The sequence below is a fragment of the Apium graveolens genome, unplaced genomic scaffold, assembly GCF_009905375.1.
Source record: "Apium graveolens cultivar Ventura unplaced genomic scaffold, ASM990537v1 ctg898, whole genome shotgun sequence".
Classification (NCBI taxonomy): domain Eukaryota; kingdom Viridiplantae; phylum Streptophyta; class Magnoliopsida; order Apiales; family Apiaceae; genus Apium; species Apium graveolens.
The window spans coordinates 55345-76107 of NW_027421632.1; the positions used below are offsets into that span (position 1 = coordinate 55345).

General features: G+C 32.7%; 2 protein-coding genes across 2 annotated transcripts; both read right to left on the reverse strand.

The window, feature by feature from the left end:
• Positions 1-338: 338 nt before the first annotated feature.
• Positions 339-683, reverse strand: LOC141705515 (uncharacterized). Its single transcript, XM_074508433.1, has one exon. It carries the CDS (start codon positions 681-683, stop codon positions 339-341), a length of 345 nt encoding a protein of 114 aa, XP_074364534.1.
• A 6655-nt stretch (positions 684-7338) lies between these two features.
• On the reverse strand, positions 7339-18311 carry LOC141705517 (uncharacterized). Its single transcript, XM_074508435.1, has 18 exons — positions 17996-18311; positions 16486-16555; positions 15597-16214; positions 15321-15509; positions 15097-15210; positions 14836-14894; positions 14438-14504; positions 14252-14303; positions 14068-14160; positions 13632-13715; positions 13109-13533; positions 11692-11753; positions 11157-11226; positions 10219-10299; positions 10014-10115; positions 9629-9753; positions 9100-9220; positions 7339-7807 (listed from the first exon to the last, which is right to left on the reverse strand). The coding sequence occupies exons 1-18, from the start codon at positions 18049-18051 to the stop codon at positions 7685-7687; spliced, it is 2511 nt and encodes an 836-aa protein (XP_074364536.1). The 5' UTR covers positions 18052-18311; the 3' UTR covers positions 7339-7684.
• Between the last annotated feature and the right edge of the window lie 2452 nt (positions 18312-20763).

A 20763-nucleotide genomic window follows, 5' to 3' on the forward strand; every position in this document is an offset into this window, starting at 1 on the left:
GTCTGGAGATATGGATATGGACAAAAGGTTTACTAATTAAGAAATGATTTATATTCCGCCTAGCTTATTTGGTGCTCTTGCAGCTTGTGTATTCGGTTCTATTATATGGGCTTAATATACACACTCATGAATGACATTGGCAAACAAAATAACAAAAATGTGACCAGCATCACTCATATAATCTTAGATATAAACTAACTCTATCAAATATTATTCTAAAATTTCATGGAATCTATCATACAATAAGATGAATATGGGAAGCTAGCACCCATACAAAAATAACTCATGAGTAAGAGAACAAGAAAAAAAAGAAGAAGATTATTTAGTAGATACACCAGCTATCTTTCCATTTCAAGAACCTCAGGACTCTCCTTAATACTCTCTAAAGAAGGTTTCCAACTAACAATCTTCCCTCTATAACTCTCTCTACTACTCTCTATCTCTTCTAATATATCCTCTAAACTCCTCTCATTTTTATGGTTTTCCAGCTCAAAAACAAGCCATTCCAACTCTTCTTTTGACAAAACCACTTTTATTCTCACCTTGGTCACATCTTTAAATCCACCACTACTTTCTTTCACAAAATCACTTGCCTTTTCATCAACTTCTGCTTCTTGTTCTTGACCTTTCTTTGTTTCATCTTTTTCTTGGTAAACTGTGAATGTTTCCATGCAATTTCCCATGATTCTTAAGCTCAAAACCTTAAACCTAGTTTTCTAACAACAAAAAATGGAATAGATCTTTTACAAACCTATGTAATGTAGATAAGTTTGGTTTGTAAGAGACTGTGGAAAAATTGATAGAAAAAGTTTGCAGTTTCAACTGCTCCATGTGAAGGTGGGGAGAGGGGTATATATAGATGACAATGCATGTATTAATCTGTAGGAGTATGTGTTTAAAGATTGTTGACCTTTTCTTGCTATTGTCATTGAATTATTCACTTAATTGCTAAGTGACAAATTACCAGCCATAACGTTTGAAATGCGTACCATGTTATGTACATACTATTGTCTTTTTCAATTTTCTTATTTTATTACCACCTGGATATATAAAATTTTCAAAATCAGTTATTTATATGCCATTTTCAAAATAACTATTTTCTTATTACCCGTAATTCAGAATGCGAGAATTTTCGGGGGCATGTCTTGCAAGGTGTAATATCCCGTAATTTTTTTAGAATTCGATTATAATAGAAAAAAGTATTAAAATTTGATTAAGATTAGGATTTAAAATTGAATTAGAATAACATGCCTAAAATTTGGATCAGATTCTAATATGGATAACTTGTAGGTTAAGAAATAGGGTTTTGTATCGTTATAAATACATTCTATTCGTCTTCCTCGTTTTAATCATTAAAATTCGTAGGTCTTTATTCATAAAATTCAGCAGTCTTGTAAAATTCGTAGAAAATTCATCTTAAGTCAGAATTCAGTGATCCTGGACTTTTCGGAAAGCTCTTTTCGTTCTCTACAACTTTCGTGTTTCGTGTTTTCCAAGAAATCGTCGTTTAGAGGGTCAAAAAAGCTATATTTAGATCTGGTCATTTTTTGAGGTAAGTTTTCAATCGATCTTGTTTTCAAAATTGTATGTTATGCGTTTATATTTGATTATCAAAACTTGGGCTAAGTGATCATATATTTGATATTATTATGTGATATAGAATATGTATCGATGTATATATGTGATGTCCAGACGATAATTTGAGATCTCTGATTTATGCCATGGTTTGTGAAAATATCGAATAAGAACTTAGGACCGCAGTCACCGGATTGTAGTGACAGTTTTATGAAAATTTAGGACCGTTATCACCGGGTTGTAGTGGTCGTGGCATGGATTATGGGTTTTGAATTATTGTTGTTATGTGATTATATGTATTTTGTGTATCGAATAAGAATAAGAATAAGAATATATCTCGAAAGTGTGTGTTTCGTATATCGTATCGTATAAAATATCATATTTTGTTATGTGTGTATAAGTTGCTTGGCCTACTAGTTGGATCGATTGGTCTCTTGCTGGGCTTCGTAGCTCATTACTTACAATTTCAGGTTTTGTCCGAGATTCAAGTTGAATAGCATTGGAGTTCGAGGACCTTAGTTTTGGAGTAGATTGACTTTTGGGATTCCGCTTTTAGCTGCGCTTTTGTAATAGACACCTTTGTAATAGAATTTTGGATTAATAATTGTATTGGAATATAGTTTTGTATTTAGATTTAATGGTCCGCAAGTGCGGGCTGGTACAGTTGGTATTCAGAGCAGGCTGTCTTTCGGAGTGTATTAGGTATGGGACTAGTACATTCCCTAGGATTCGATCTTGTGGACCATAGTTTGACCTTTGGTAGATCAGGGGGTAGATGTGTCTCGAACTTTAGGATTGTTGTGAATTTGGGGACCAAATTCTTTTTAAGGAGGGTAGTATGTAATATCCCGTAATTTTTTTAGAATTCGATTATAATAGAAAAAAGTATTAAAATTTGATTAAGATTAGGATTTAAAATTGAATTAGAATAACATGCCTAAAATTTGGATCAGATTCTAATATGGATAACTTGTAGGTTAAGAAATAGGGTTTTGTATCGTTATAAATACATTCTATTCGTCTTCCTCGTTTTAATCATTAAAATTCGTAGGTCTTTATTCATAAAATTCAGCAGTCTTGTAAAATTCGTAGAAAATTCATCTTAAGTCAGAATTCAGTGATCCTGGACTTTTCGGAAAGCTCTTTTCGTTCTCTACAACTTTCGTGTTTCGTGTTTTCCAAGAAATCGTCGTTTAGAGGGTCAAAAAAGCTATATTTAGATCTGGTCATTTTTTGAGGTAAGTTTTCAATCGATCTTGTTTTCAAAATTGTATGTTATGCGTTTATATTTGATTATCAAAACTTGGGCTAAGTGATCATATATTTGATATTATTATGTGATATAGAATATGTATCGATGTATATATGTGATGTCCAGACGATAATTTGAGATCTCTGATTTATGCCATGGTTTGTGAAAATATCGAATAAGAACTTAGGACCGCAGTCACCGGATTGTAGTGACAGTTTTATGAAAATTTAGGACCGTTATCACCGGGTTGTAGTGGTCGTGGCATGGATTATGTGTTTTGAATTATTGTTGTTATGTGATTATATGTATTTTGTGTATCGAATAAGAATAAGAATAAGAATATATCTCGAAAGTGTGTGTTTCGTATATCGTATCGTATAAAATATCATATTTTGTTATGTGTGTATAAGTTGCTTGGCCTACTAGTTGGATCGATTGGTCTCTTGCTGGGCTTCGTAGCTCATTACTTACAATTTCAGGTTTTGTCCGAGATTCAAGTTGAATAGCATTGGAGTTCGAGGACCTTAGTTTTGGAGTAGATTGACTTTTGGGATTCCGCTTTTAGCTGCGCTTTTGTAATAGACACCTTTGTAATAGAATTTTGGATTAATAATTGTATTGGAATATAGTTTTGTATTTAGATTTAATGGTCCGCAAGTGCGGGCTGTTACACAAGGATTAAGGACAAATTAATAATAGAAATGTGTACGTCTTAAATATCTTATTATATGAAATTCAGACCAATCATACAATTTGCTACGATATATTGAATGCATTTATCCTAAAGAAAGCGCCTACTGATCAATTATATACATGTTACATTCACTATAAAAACACACGATCGTTTTAACTAAATTCGACTGATTTTAAAATAGTCGTTTTTAAGAAAGTCAAATTTAGTGAGTTCAATCATTTTAACTAAATTCGACGCATAATTATGATTAGATAAATAAATCGCTTAAATTTGAGCGGTCACGGTTGAATTTGTTCAATTATATTTAGATTTATTTTCTTCTGATGATTTTAGGGCAAATGAAATTCTAACATAGTGACATATACCGAGATTTCATGTTCGGTCATAGGTTCGATTTCTCATCACCGTTAATATTATGGAACTTGCTTGTCAATTAACAAAATGAATGCATATATGATGGTTGTTGGAAGTTGGAATTAGGTTATATTTCCAGCATCGCCATGTTTTTAGCCGACAGATATTAAATTTGATGGACGAATTTTCTATGCCTCGTATTAATGTGGAGTTTGATCCATCAATAAGATATGAGGTTGAAATAAGAAATCACGTTAAGGTTAAGGTGATAAGGGGTTGAGTTATCATTTATAATATTATGTGTTTGGTTGATTGCTGGAATAAATATTTTAGATTTAAAATATTTTTTAAGTTATTAATTTTAATTAATTTAAATATTATTTTAATTATCATTTTAATAAATTTCAATTAATTAAATTATTTTTGTAATAAACATGTACATTTGATTGCTTAAATAAAGTTGAAATACTATAAATAAAATTAATTTCTCATACCTCTTCCTCATATCTTGGGGTACGAGGAATGAGTTTGGAGAAAAAAAATTTTGAACCAAACATCAGGTATGGGGTTGGAATAAACGAAACTCATAGATGATACCAAAATGCCTATGTTGTGGGTTTGGCACTGATTTTGAAAGAAAAATATTATTTAGTAAAAAAAATTAAAAAATGGATGAAGTGATAAGACCAATTAAAATTTAAAATATAAAATGAGTGTGGATTTTACTATTTTTATAAATGTATATACTAAGAATGGATATCACACAAAGAAAACTATATATAAATGAACGGCGGAGGGGAATATGGATGCACCTGCCTATGTATCATGTGCTTACCGTACAGAAATGTGATTGTGTGGTCTGTGTGGCTTCCATGTTTGAGTGCGGATCTTGCACAAATTAATAGCGTACCTAATGTATGCTGTCTCATCCACCGCATTATGTATCAACTCATGAGACATCTCATGTGTATAATCTGGTGGTTATTAAGTTTGAGACCCAAATTTTTCAACAATTTTAGTACGCAATTAGTAGATCAAAGCTAAACTTGCATATAACATAGGGGTTACTTTGTAGATATATAGTCCCTTACTCATCCTTTCTATTTTACAAGCCAAATACTACTTGTTAATTTATTAAATTTATAAAATTTCTAAATTAATTATCAAAAAATCATTTTAATAAATGAAGCTCAAATGTTACCCGGGACAACTTGAATAATTTTACTGTAATGTTCAAAATGGTTCGATTCTTTATGTGCAGAATTTATCGAATAACATAGACAGTATTTATTATTAGAGTCCTCATTATTTTTTGGAAAATAGATTTCTTGAATTCATACCAAGAACATCAATAAAAGTAATTATAAACCGTCCCAAAATACAAGTCATTTTCATTTTTTACACGTATTTTAAGTTGAATAAAAATAATAGCTTGTTTCAAATATTTTTTTCTGAATAAAAATATACTTTTTAAATTTTAATTCAATAAAAGAAATTTTAGAAAAAAGTATACTGAGTTATGATTTTTATGCACCTTAAATACGCGTAAAAATTAAAGAAATTTGTATTTTGAGACGAATGGAGTATAAATTTTACTAATCAATTGGCATTAATCCTAAGTTTATCTTCCTCGCAAAATTAAATGCATGTTACTACGCCCCAAATAAACGCTTAATGGAACATAATATCGCCTGATAACGTGGGATTAGGTGACAATTTCAACACTTTATAGTCAGATTATGGGTGTGAAATCTGTTCATTCACATCTTAGAAAAATTAGGCCTCCTCTCATTAAACAAAACATATAAACGATACGGTTAATTTCAGGTCTTGGCAGCTGTTACTATCATCCAAGATCTCCTAATCTTACTACTATGTTTCTTAATTACTATATATATCACATTTCTCTTATAAATTATATATAATGAATGATGAACATAATCAATTAATGGCGAAACTATGAAAGAGGCTGGAAATACTTTTCACAAAATTCAAAGTTTAGGAAAGTTAAAAGTCAGAATTGGATGAGCTGAAATCGAACTCAGAACTTAGATAAGCTCTAAACCAAGCTATTTCGTGGCGCCATTTTTGATGTTTAGGCCTGGTTAAGATTAGAAATAGTTTTCACAAAATCTACATGTGAGCTTCTGGAAATACTTACCGACTATATATCTAATATTATGCGTTTTGAATTATTGTTTACTTTTACCGTGTAACTGTACTTTCCTAATCAAATTAGGTTCACACTTTGTACGTCAGGGCTAAAAGTTTAACACCAAAAGATTGACTACTTTCCAGTTAAAAAAGTCTTTTCTGAGCTTTTGTTGAAAACTCGGCTACCTAATTGGCCATCAGAAAATGAAAATTATATGCATCTATAAACAAAAATTTACAATTAAATTTTATTATTCTACCAATTTAGTCTGTATCAACTATTATCAACTATATAATAGTTCAATGCACAATGTGATAATTAATGGTTGATGATCTACAATTCACCTTGAACGCTTTTGTTATTCTTTGCGAAGAACATAAATATAGATCTTTTAGTTGAAATATCTGCGTACTATACAACTAGATTACCATGAAATTATTTCAACAGTTAGATCAAAATATTTATTTTTAGTAATTATCATTCTTTTTTATGCTTGCTAACAATTAGGGGTATATATGGTTCTGGAAACTCTATATTAACTTTATTGAAAAGGCTAAACAATCATTAAAAAGAGAAATGTTACTTACATATATTTATAAATTAAATGTTTCCTCCCACATGTTTGACCTTTGAATAATGAAATTTCTAAGTCAGTAATCTAGTCATGGGAACGATATATAATAGCTGCATATAAAAAATGTATCTGTATTATAATTTATATAACATAATCGAAAGCAACATCCTACTAACTTCATATTCACGGGACAACTATACCAAATGTTCGATGCACTGATCACCGGAAAGAATGTTTGATAAAAAGAATTTAAAAAAAAATAGCTCTCGTATCTGTAGTTCTGTACTGGAATCAATGTAAGAGCGGTGCATTATATATTCATCAATATGTTGCTATATAATAACAAATTAATAATTAAATAATCGAAAAGATGGAGACGTTGGGTGGACAATAACCGTGATTTAGGTGCATATTTTCGTTTATAAGTTGGACTTTCTGGGATGTTTGGACACCAGGTATCAAATTAACTACCTACTCTCGTCCTGTCCTCGATTATATAGTTTTTTTAATCTTGATAGCGATTTTGCATTAATTTAAGGCTTGGATCCTCTGATAAATTTCCATATTGAGATTTAGGTGATCTTGATCCTGTACTGGTTTTCAACACAAAATTGTGTCTGTCTTTCCAAAGAGGGGTGAAAATGAAGTCATTCCATCTTCTACAGTAATTGTCTTCTACTTTAATTTCAACCGTAGGCAAAAAAATGTTTAGCAATGCAGAAGTACAAATAGAATGATCATAAAACTTTTTATAATAGAACAGACTGCAAAAGTTACTTTTACAAATCTATGCTACAACTATTGCCATTACAACTGAATGAAATCCCAAGTATTAGATTAGGATTTTATGAGCTTTATATTGTAATAAAAGGGGAAAAACTATACGAGCAAAAAACAAAAGAATTCTATGTAGGATGGTAAACTATAATAAAAAAGAGAATAATCTCAAAAGACAAAAAACACCAAGAATAGCTACAAGGTTATCGACAGAGATAGATGTTTATCTAGCTTATGCACTGGTACTGAGTAGAAGCATCATGAGATGGATCAAATGACATGAAGTATGCCAGAAGTTAATATTTATGTTTTCAGCTCTATTTCCTCCACTTGATGGCCATTGGTGTCCGGTTGCTGTGAACTTGGATCTTCTTTAACAGTAGTAGATTTTTCTCCAGTGAACTCCTCGACATTGGTGGGTTTTTCCTGCAAAATTAAATATTGATTACAAGCTTGTAAGATTGATATATTTACAAAACCTTACTGCCAGCACAATTTATTAGTTTAGGAAACTCTTCAATTTAAACACATTGACTATTTGAAGCCTAAGAATCCTATATAGACATCCAGTTCATCAATAACAGACCTGTCAATAATAAGTCTGACAGATATTTATAAAGTAGAAGTATAGGTCGCAAAGTTTTTGGAACATGACACACGTGTAACGTGTTCACCAGATTTGATCAATATTGACGCCTTTTTTCAGGTGTTTTAAAGTAAGAAAGAAAATAGAAACTAATAATTAAGAAAAACAAGAGCAGCATACTTTAAAGAGTTCTTTTATGTACCTCTAGATTTTCTGAGGAAACAAATTAAGATATATATGAACTGTAACTAGTGTGAAGATTTGAAGTTCTAAAAAAACTGACCAAATCTTTTGTTTCCCTATTCTCCCTTTAAAATAATCAGAGCACAACTACAAGATATGTAAGTCTTGTTCTCTCTTCTTCTTTTTATGACATCATGGATATAACAATATCGACATCATTTCTTACAACCCTTTTCTCTGGGAAATTCTTGTTGTGTCCCTAAACTATACTGGTAAATCAACTTAATTCCCTAAACAAATATATTCAGGAAACTAATCCCTAAAATACTTTCTTTTCTGTTAAGTCCTGACTATAGAATGTCACTGATGTAGTGATGTTAAATTTTTTATGATGTCAAAAATTTAATGCCAACAGTCAATTACCTTGTTGAGATTAATCTACAGTTCTCTAAATCCTAATCTTTTGTTAATGAATGTTAGTTTTCAAATTTAACAATTTCAAACAATTATCATTTGACATTACTTTTAACTACTAGCTATACTAATATATTATTTCTGGCAACTGCATGGGCGCAGCTACAAACAATATGCAAACTTCATTACCGCGTAACTTTTCTTGTTGTAAAGAGTTTACAGCCCATAAATAAGTTCCAAAACAATTAAATTTGTAATGCAGGTTGTAGAGTATAACCTTTTAACATAAGGATTAGAAAATTCAGTAAAATTGTTCAAGGCTACAAGTCGAACAACCTCTAATACTTCAAAAATCGTAGGACTGGTTCTTTCAATCTATATTACTTAAATTTAAAACATCAGCATTTTTCCAGCCCTAAATGATGGCCTTTGAGAAATTAAAGTGAAGTTTGTTTAACATGATTGTGAGTTAGTATATTGGCAAATGAAAAGCGAATTACTGTTATTTTATGAAAACATTAGCATGTAAACTAACCTTGTTCTTTTCACGCCAGCCGCCAAGATTAAATGGCCTAGATAGCAAACTAATCTTCCTTGCAGGAAATTCTTGTAAAGCCTCTTGACTACTTCGGACTGTAGAAGAATCTTGTATGGATCTAAAGAGAAAATCGTGGTTAATATAATAGACCAAAAACACAGAGATACGGAATACCCCTTACCAGATAAATTTAATTCATAGTCTTATTCCCAAATGACATCACACAGAGAAATATAAACTGTTTAACCATATATATATATAAAATATGCTTCAACATAAAGGAAACTATACTATGGATCTTCCTTTAAACTTCTGGGGACTTAAAAAAATATTAAAAAAAAAAACCACAAGGCAGCCTTGCATAGGCATCTAGTATATTGCAAAGGGTACATAATGTTACTGACCAACTAATTTAATTCATGTTTTTAGAAACAAAACCTGATATTTGCTTTAAGACTACTTATTTTGTTTATGTTACATGAAACATTACAAAGCAAAAACCTTCGACAAAAGATGGTATCATTACCTTGGGGAAGGTTGTGTTTTGTTTTGTCCAGACTGGTACTGCAAAGTAGCCTCTAACATTGATTCAGCCATAACAACCCTTTTCTCCATTTCAGCTAAAGAAGCAGTGGTTGCTTCAAGTTTCTCCTGCAGATAGTTTTGACTATCATTGCAATCATGAAAAAAAAAGTAAAATCTTAACCTGAAAGTTAAGCTTTCATCGAATGTTGAACAACCCCGAGGCATAGGTTTCAGGGTTCAATGCATTTAGTACTGCTATAAACGGAAAGCAGAAAAGAAGAGCATGCAGCCAATGCACATATTGATCAATATTTCAGCCCACCAAACATCACCAGAATCCTGTTGTAGCAACATATAAAATTAAGATAATTAGCAAGCTACAGTACCTGAAGCACTTGAGCAGCATATCTCTGGGCTTCTGCATCTTGCTCAGCAAATCTGCGAGCATCTTCAGTTAACCTTTGCTCTTGCTCTACCCTCATCAGAACCTATAACACAAATCCACCAAAGACAGTAAATGTGATAAACTGTACAGCGTGGGAGAGATTAAACATTAACGTACAGATGTAGTTGAAGAAGTAAAAATGGAACCTGAAGCATGGCATTCTCCTGTTCTTGTTTATCAGAAAGAGCCTGCTGAAGCTCAGCAACATCTCGCTCTAATTGTTCAACCTAAAAGAGAAAATTAATAGTGCAGATGGTTTCTCCAAACATCCAAAAAGGAGAATGAAAAAAAAGTAGGAAGTTGAGCACGGAGCAATTTCCAGCTTCAGCAACCAGATATACTAAATCATTTCTAAAATCATGATTGTGTCTATGACATACATAAATACATAACTTTGCACAATCTGTTTCTTATTGCCAACAAAAAGTGAAACATATAATTCTGTACGAAAACATAACAAGATCACTGATTTATCTTTATAACTAAGCATATAAGCTACACACTTATCGGTGGAATTGACACCTTTTTTGGTATCAACATAAAGTTTGGAATCACAGCTCAACATTGGAATCTAACAATAGTGTAAAAGCTAAAACATATTCAAAAAGAAGTTGTAGAAATTTTTTACATACAAAATTAAGATAAACATTGAATGTCTTCATACAGAAACAATTGACAACTCACAATCAACATTGCCTACTTCGTCACAGAGCAGCAGAATACAGATTATTTAACAGTGTATGTAATCAACAGTTAAAACAATTATGACTAATGATCATTTGCAGAGTTGGTGAAAAGGTAAGTGTACATTGACATTGACAATCTAACATAGCAGCAGATACACTGACAAAGAAATGGCAAAAAAATGGCTACAAGCACATCTTACACAAGTTAGCAAAACTAAACAGAATGTAAAAAAAATCATATTGTGCTTCTTTTGATGAAGTGTCCATTATTTTATATGTTTAGAAACAAGATATGGTGCGTTAGTAAACAAGACCAAAAAGTATAACAAGTACGTCCAACCTAGAAGTCTAGAACACAACATAACTAAAAACTGTAGCAAGTGAAAGTTCTCAAATACCTTCGCACTCAGTTCTCGTCGATTATCCTGTTGGACCATTTCCATCAAAGCTGTTTCCAACTCCTCAGCTCTAGATGGAGAACAACAAAAACATTTAACAATTTTATTACTGCATATAAGATTACACATAAATATCTCATATTTGAACACTGAGACATAGTAAACAATATAAATTCAATACTATATGTCACTTAGTTGGACAGTAAAATTCACTACAACTACAAAGATCCTACAAATAAGCCCCTATGGGAACTGAGCAAGCACTTAGTTTCCCCACTTCAGAATTTATATGTTTTAAAAAATTGAGCAATATCATGACAGCAACATATATTCCATCGACGAGTGTTTTAGGTCTTTACTCAAAGTAATCGAAACTGTGAACTGACTTCTTAGATGTTACAAGTCGTGGCTATCACAAGATATGTTACTAACTGGAGGTAATAACGGCAATCTAACAAGGTTGCACATACAGCTAATTCTATTTACTTTGGTCATGATAACTTTGCCAATCACACATTGAAGAAAATAATATAACCTGAGTATAGCCGATCGTTTCTCATCAAGCAACTTGCATAATTCAACCTTTAGCCAGACCGCCTGCACATATTTTAAACATAAAATTCCGAACAAGTTTTTCGGCAAAGGTAGAGCAGATTATATGAAGTTCATGCTGGTGATTGACCGGGTATAAAAAAAAAGATACATACATTGTATGGGGCAAAAAAATGCTTTTGCATGTACTTGCTCTAAAAACCAATCCTAATTCAGTACTTCAGAGTGATAAACTAGAAAGTCCTAATCCTCTCAAATTTGTCCAAATTATACTATTTTTAATCAATAAATGCCAGTATCACTACTTAATATTGACCTTTAAACTACACTACATTTCACCTTCCAATTCCAACCAAGCAAACTCATATTTATGGATCTTCCTGCTCATTAGCATTCAAAAATTAATCATCCAGAGCCAATAATATTTCAAATGATCTTGCATCCTCTACCATTGCAAAAAAGTGGAACTGGCAGGATCATTTCTGGGACTTGCTAAAAATGTAGATATTAACAGTTGTAGAGACATCAATTGGTTCTACCAGTAATCATTGAACAATGCCGCCTTAATTTTGGTTCCAGCCAGGATATATTGAAGATTAAAGATTCGTATAATTATAAACAGGTGGATATTGATTAGACTAGTTTCCTAATTTGTAGGATTTAAATTGGTTAAGATTTCGGCTATTACTCTTACATAAGGAGATGCCGAGACGTAACGTAATCTATTAAAATTTTCAGAGTTTACTGAACTATTAATTTGAGAAATGAACTCTCTTCTTTTAGGCTGTGATCCATTATAGGATCCTTCTTCAGAGGCTGGAAACCTAGGCCCAACGATTCTTGTGCAGTTAAATTCACCTTAGTTCTCATTTTGATTACTGGATTTTCTGCGGTTAATTCACCAGGTTTATACTTTTCATTGTTTTAATCTACATGTCCTTTAAACTACTGCCCTACATCACATTATGGTCGCCAGCTGCACTACCTTATTCTATTAGTGGCTGGTAAACGAGAGTATTGATATGTCACCAGAAATAGAGCCCTTCGACATATCATTATAAATTAATATCTTTATGGCAATCTACAAACTTCTAGCCAGCTACAGTGGGTTTCAATGCTTAAATTAAATTTACTTTAAAATAACAAAAAAACTATAAACAATTTAGAGTGTTAAATAATTAGGTAAAGTATGACTCTCAATTAACAACATTGTCCTTGATTCTCTTTGGAAAAGGAAAACTAGTCAAACTATAAAGTGAAACATAAGCAAATTGAACCCACTGGAAGCAACTAATATAATTGGGATCCAACTCAAGATTTGCGCATATGAATGAGGGGGCTTAAAATAAGTGAGAACTGAAATTAATGCACGAAGATAGAAAGGGGAAATACAAATTTACCTGCTCTTGAAGATCAGGGACAGAATCTAACTCGGTAACCCCAGAAACATTAGAAGACATATCATCTGAATTAGACAAACTTGAACTTGTATGAGAAATATCACCATTTGTGTGTTCATCCGCAACTTGATCCATTTTCTTGGTACCGGATATCAAGGATACTGGATCTTGCCTAAAAATATATAGCTTGGATGCAAGGCCTTGTGAATCCGTCAGAGATCGAAGTCCACTTGATCTTTCTTGGATTGCAGCCAGTACAGCTGGTCTATGTTTATTTCTCAAAGCTTCTAATCTGGGTTCATTCACATTTGGGTAGCCCATGCAAGCAGTCAAAACAAGTTGACTGCTATCAAAAGTCGAGCCAGCCAATGATTGTAGCAATGTAATCGCATCCCCTGCATCCTTGGTTGTCACCAGTGCAGGTCCTGTAGAATACTGAGCATAATGAAATTTGACTCGAGATAAATAGAAAAAGAAACAATTTCTCAAAAAAAAAAACAATTTCATTTTACTCGGTACTAACCATATAACTCCATCAACGCAAGCGCTGTTCTAAATAGCATAACACGATTCCCCTCGAATAAAAGCACATCCCAAACTCTAAGAACTGTAGCAACATTAAAGGCAATATATACGATGTTAGTCCTATCATCAACCTATAATCAGCTAAGATTCGAATAAAATGTAACAATTTAAGACTAAAAATATCTTAGAGAAGTGAACAAACAGAAACTAATGTCATAAATAATCAGAACAAGTTCAATAGACCAAGAGTAGGCCATCACAGATATATGATGTTAAGACTAATAATATCTTAGAGAAGTGAACAAACAGAAACTAATGTCATAAATAATCAGAACAAGTTCAATAGACCAAGAGTAGGCCATCACAGATATATGATGTTACTACTATAATTAACGACCAAATCATCTAGGAATATATGGAGTCATAGAACCTACCACTTTCCCATGGCAACATATTCATAAATATTGAAAGAAACCATGGTCCAGTGACCCATGCCACCTGTACTCCAAGGTAGTCTAGATGATTAACTGCAAAAGATGCATTGATCCAATAAAAAAATAGTTGAAGATACGCAGACTTGAAGAAGGTTATTTTCGAATCTATTAAAGTACAACAAACCTAATTTAGGAAATCTCTCTCGCACCAACTCCTCGAGAACAAGTTGATCAACCTGTAAAAGTCTTGCAAAATTTAGCAAATCAGAATTGAATCATAAGAACAATACTTGCTCGTACTGTTACTATGTTATACAGGAAGACAAGTTTCTGAGCAAGGATAAGCAACTAATTTGTACAATTAACTTACCTGAGACTCTATCATTTCCTCGGAATAATAACCCTCAAAGTAATCATCAAGGATGCCCATCAAAGCCCTAAAAGTTTATCAATCTTTAACTAACAATATAGTATAAATTTTGATATAACGAACAAATCAATTTTCTGAAGGAGATGTAGAATATTATGCTAAACAAAATGCATAGACCAACTTCTTGTGTCATCTCCCAGCTATTTGGAAAGATTAAGGTCTTTTTGTACTTCTTGAAGATGAATCTCCTAACCATAATATTTTTAAATCTGGGGAAATACAGGGGAATACAACTAAGAAACTTCCGAGTTAGGACCATAATGAAACCTTTCATTCCACTAATTTTCTGAGCTGTATATAACTGAAACATTATACAACAAAAATTAAATGAAACCCACCAAAATGCATTTTCCTCGGGCATCAAAAGCAATAATAAGCCTGCAAAGAAATTCATAGCCTGTGTATACAATGAAACCAATAATTAGAGGGTACAGCACACTCATTTAAACTTAAGAAGAGGGTTTTGTGAATACTTTTCTTCTGCAATATGTAAAATCAGCACAAAAGAATTTCTGGGAATTGACTAATTGAATCCACAGATGGAAGAACTTAGGAGATCATATTATAACAAAGGTATATTATTAAAAGCTAACAAGTACCTGGCAGTACCCAACAGTAGGATTATGCCTAGCATATGCTGTTAGTAAACGCCTCAAAGAATTTCTACCATCCTCGTCTAGAGCAGGATGACCAGGGAAAGTCCGAGGTAAGTCCTGCAAATAATATACCATATGCATCTTAGTTATTTCGAATTGTATGAATTATATTAAACTTGCAATTGAAATATAGTTTTGGCAGATTCTGATCTTATGTATGAATGGACCTTCTCAATCTGCCCTTTCCATTTCTCAGGTACATTAATGGATTCTTCTGATGCTGAACCAGTACCACTGGTGTCTAACTCTGAAGTAAGATGTTCAGTTGCATCATCAGAACCAGTATCTAGAGCTAGCAAATCTTGATAATATTTCTCGACCCTACGTGTTCTGACACCCACAAAGGCTTGCCACAGCTGCAAACAGAAGTTACACCACACCTCAAACTTATTCTTACATATAAGACAAGATACAAGAAGGAACCAAAGGAATTTTCAAAGTACCTCCCCTCGAAGAGCCATTGGAACTCCTCCTTGAACCAGACACTCCAGTTCTTCTTTCCAAGGAAAAGAAGATTCGGTAGTAGCAATATCAGCAGTATAACCAATTGAAGGGGCACTAACAGAGTCATTCGAGGGGATATCTTGTGGAGGATCAGATCGTTCAACATCATAAAACTCTTCCTCCGAGTCATCTTCAGAGCCTCCTTTAGCAGGTCTTGCCTCTTCGGTGGTCGAAAGAGGCTTTTCGCTTTCACTGTCAGCATAGGTTCTCTTCTTCACACGAGCACTCATCATATCTTCAATGGCACTGAGGGATGGTCTGATCTGACTCCATGTTAGTATACGATGAACTTTTTTGGGTTTAGCAAGTGGTACCTCTTCGTCCTCTAAAACATTTTCCTTCGATTCATCAGACTGATGTTCCCTTTCATTCAAATCATGCTTTGTGTCATCCAAATCATCCTTCTTTGAACTATCATCCGCTACCTCTTCCATTAAATCAGCTGCCAATGGTGCATCAATCTCTACTGTAGATAAGTCTTTTACATGCAACTCCGCAGACTCGGCTTGCCGTTCCAGAAAGTCTGACCACCTATCCGATCTTTCCTCTTCTTCCTCCTACATCCGTTAGTAATGCAAATAGTGAAACAAATAATACACAAAAAATATAATAAACAATGTCTTCAAGTTTCTAACAACTTTTCACTGGTTGAGAGAATAATGTAGTAAATTTATAATATCATTTATCTGTTATAATAGCCCTGTGGTGCCATGATAAAAAAAAAACTAGCAGTAATGCTTAAACACAGAAGGCAAGATTAGTTCACTACTTCTCCAATTCACTCAACAAACGAAGAGAGATGAAAACTGAGAACGAAACAATGAATACCTTATATATTTTTGCATATTCACGATATCTTTGTACATGTTGAGGTCTAATAGCAAATCCATAAGCATCCCTGCACAAAAGCAAACCAAACTAAACAACATAAATATCCAAATCCAGCATACATTTCCTCGTCACTTTCAACAGTTAACTCATTCTCCAGTTCCTAAAAACTCGAAAACTTAACAAGCAACAGAAAAGTAAATATTCAGCTAGCAAAGCATAAACTCCTTATTTACAACTCCTCACATTTCTGAGCGTGAAGTTCCTAATCCTGACACTCCAGACCACTCCAGTAACGGTAATAAACTACACTTGCACTTCGTAAACCACATCAAACACTTTCAGACTAAACTCAACCGACATAATTAATCAAATGAATTAGCAAATATAAACACTCAGATACATTAGCGCGAAGTCAAACTACTACACTTCTTCAAATCGAGATCCTACTTCTATCAATTAAATCGAAATTTAATTCGACTTACAATTACACACTCAATTTCTACTCAAATAACAGAATTAGCGATCCAAATACTAAGAATCACTAAAATAACAATAACATTCAAAAATCATACAATCAAATCACAAATTAATTAAACAAAACAAATCTAACTACAATGATCCAAACATAACAATAAACAAGCACAAAAAATACACAAAAAACCCTAGAAATCAAATAAATACGAAAAAAATGAATAAATTAACCTCTTATTCTCGAAAGTGTTGAGAGGAGGGCTGAGAACAGTTACTTTCGCCTTCATACTTCGCTACTGTGTGTGTTAGTGTGTGAAAATATAGATACAGATTGAATGTAAGTATAGAATTGATGAAATGGTGAAAACGAATAGGACAGTGTGATCGAAGTGATTAGAAGGTGAATATCAAAATCCAGCATACAATTCCTCCTCGCATTCGACATTTAACTCGCCAGTTCGTAAAAACTCAATATCAACTTAACAATCAGCAGAAAAGTAAATATTCAGCTAGCAAAGCATAAACTCCTTATTTACAACTCCTCACGTTTTCGAGCGTGAAGTTCCTAATCATGACACTCCAGACCACTCCAGTAACAGTAACAGTAATACCACTAAACTTGCACTTCGTAAACCACATCAAACACATTCAGGCTAAACTCAACCGACATTAATAATCACATGAATTCAGCAATATAAATACTCAAATAGAAATATCACATCGCATCAGCGCGAAGTCAAACTACTACACTAATTCAATTCGAGATCCTACTCTATCAATCAAATCGAAACTTACTTCGACTTTCAATCATACACTCAATTTTTACTCAAACAACACAAATAGAGATCCAAATACTAACGATCACTAAAACAACAATAACATTCAAAATTTATCAAATCAAATCACTAATTAATGAAACAAAACAAATCTAACTAAAATGATCCAAACATAAATAATAAACAAGCACAAAAATCACACTAGATCGAACAAAAACCCTAGAAATTCAATAAATACAAAACAAAACAAATAAATTAACCTCTTGTGCTCGAAAGTGTTAAGAGGAGGACTGAGAACAGTTACTTTCGCCTTCATTCTTCGCTAAAACAATATTACTGTGTGTGTTAGTGTGTGAAAATATAGATACAGATTGAATGTAAGTATAGAATTGATGAAATGGTGAAAGATGAATAGGAGGGTGTGATCGAAGTGATTAGAAGGTGAAGTGAGTAAGAGTTTCTCTCTCTAGAAGTAGAAGCGGATAATACGATATGGAAAGTAGAGAAAGAAACAAGTCACATGGATATGGCGAAATTAACGTCGTCACGCACTTCGTTTTATTTTTTACGAGTATTTGTGATGTGCCGCACGGAAATCGAGACGACTAGTCCTCCTTTTTAGGCTCATGCATTTCATCATTTTAATCATTTTTAATGTAGCAAAGTCATAAATAAACTCGCTCGTTCCACTATTTTAATCTCCGGCTTTAATTTATGGATAATACTTGTACAAATTGGCCTATCTTTATCAGGGGGTTCTATGAGTTATAAAAATCCGTCCGAACCGATGTGACCGATCTTAACCCAATTTAAGAAAATGTGGTGAGATTGAGAAACCGTATAAACGTTAATGTGATAACTCAATATTGAAACTGGATAAATAAATAATAATCTCTCCGTCTCGTTGAATTTAATATGTTTGATTTGGTTTGGAGGTTAAGAAAAAGTTTAATTTTGTGAGAAAAGAGTTGGCTAAAATAATGAGACCGATTAATATTAAAGTGTATAAAGTGGGGTATTGGAAGAAATTGTGGTTATAAATGGGGTGTAGTTAATTTTTATATTATAAAACTTTACCATTTTTGGTAAGTTTTGAAATGTATAGAACTGAATGAGACATCGGAAAAATGAAAGTGTATAGAAATGAATGGGACAGAGGGAGTACTACGTCTGCACAAGAAATCAAGAAGAAATGAAGACAATGAAGACAAGACAAATAGAAAGAATCAAAACATTAGAAAAAGTTTTGAAGTTTGTTTACAGGTCATTGAAAGAAATTCATTATTATATTCATGACTCAATGAAAAATAATGGGCCTGTTTGGCTACCGGCTTATAAGCCACTTATGGCTTATAAGCCCTTAACAGCTTATCGACGAGTGTTTGTCGACCCAACTTATAAGCTGAATTTACAACTTATAAGTTGATAAGTTGAAAGTTGGCAGTGACGTACTTTTTTCCAACTTATTTTCATTTTTTCACTTTTTTCTAGAGTTTTGATTTTAAAATATAAATTTTTAAATATTTTATAATTTAAGATTCATGAACTAAGATAATTATATTTAATAATTATTTGTTTTAATTCATTTAAATAAAAAAATTCTGACTTATAAGTAAATTTATCCAAACACTTATAGAACTTATAAGTATTTATCAACTTATCACTTATTTCGTACTTAATCATTTTAAGTCATAAGTTACTTATTTTAAGATTTCCCAAACGGGCACAATGTTTACAAACTTTCAGGGTTTCAGAAGTGTTGAAAATTCAATGGAAAAGTGTCACCAGAAGATTTCAGTGTGTTAGTATTGAATGAATATAGACAGAGTTCGAAGCATAGAAATCTGAAGAATTGAAGACAGAGTATGGACAAAGGTTAAAGAAGACAGCTGCAGTTTTGAAGTTATACTCACTGAAAGGAGTTCATTTATATGTTCAAGCGTCAGCACAAATCAGTGAATAAAGTATTCAAGATTGTAGTAGCAATGAAGACAGAGTACTAGTAGAGATTCTAGTGAAAGTACATTGTTTATTAACAGTCAATATTCGAAGCGATAAAGTTGCTACAAACTTAACAATTTAATTAAAGCTATAATACGAAGACCTGAATCGAAGTTAGTCGTTTGTGAACCAGACCAGTTGTACTAGGCGTCACCGGTTTGTGAAAGGAATCTGAGTATTTTTAATAGAATAATTGTTAAGTGAGGATTCCTATCTGAATATGAAGGTTATATGGTTTATACGAAGACTCGGAGAGAATGTGTGTAGGGCCACTACTAGAAAAACGTCAATAGACATCCGTTCTGGACCGATGTAAAAAACTCTAAAAATCGATGTCTAGGTGGGTGTAGAGAAAAGTCCATATTTTTTACATCGGTTCCAGACCGATGTTAAAATTGGCTTATAACATCAGTTCCGAAGTATAACCGATGTCTGTAACATACTATCACATCAGTTTTTAACTGATGTAAAATATCTCCATAAAAGTACTAAAATAGACAATAATTTTTAGGTGATGTGTTAAAAACTCAAACCGATGTATGTGTAGTGCAGTACCATCAATTTTTCTTTTAAAAGCGATGTATTATATAATTTTTAACATCGCTTTTTTCATTATCATGTGATGTGTATATTTTATTATTACGTGCCCAAAAATGTACAAGAAAATCAACAAAAACCAAAATCAGCATTGCATCCAAATTTCCATATATATATATATAACCAAACACTACAATACACAAATTCGCCCAAAGTCATAATTCACTAAATCTACTACTACATCCTTCCTCCTAAGGTCTTGTTTACAGTTTGTTTATTTAAAAATTAACAAAAAATATCAGGTGACAGGAAATCGGTGTGCTCCTCTTCCTCCTCACATCTTGTGCTCCTCTATAATCCTCTGCATCATTTTGTCAAACCTTTCTTGACATAAGCTGGACATCCCCAAACCTTAACGTGTTTAAGACTCGGTTTCCTTTCTTTCCATATCTCATATGGAGTTTGAGTAACAGATTTGGAAGGCCCCTTA

Coding starts and splice junctions, on each gene's coding strand:
- LOC141705515 (XM_074508433.1), bottom strand. CDS start 683: ATGGGAAATTGCATGGAAACATTCACAGTTTACCAAGAAAAAGATGAA.
- LOC141705517 (XM_074508435.1), bottom strand. CDS start 18,051: ATGAAGGCGAAAGTAACTGTTCTCAGTCCTCCTCTTAACACTTTCGAG. Junction 15,211..15,320: donor GGAAAGGGCAGATTGAGAAG/GTCCATTCATAC, acceptor TATTATTTGCAG/GACTTACCTCGGACTTTCCC. Junction 10,300..11,156: donor GACGAGAACTGAGTGCGAAG/GTATTTGAGAAC, acceptor TTTCTCTTTTAG/GTTGAACAATTAGAGCGAGA.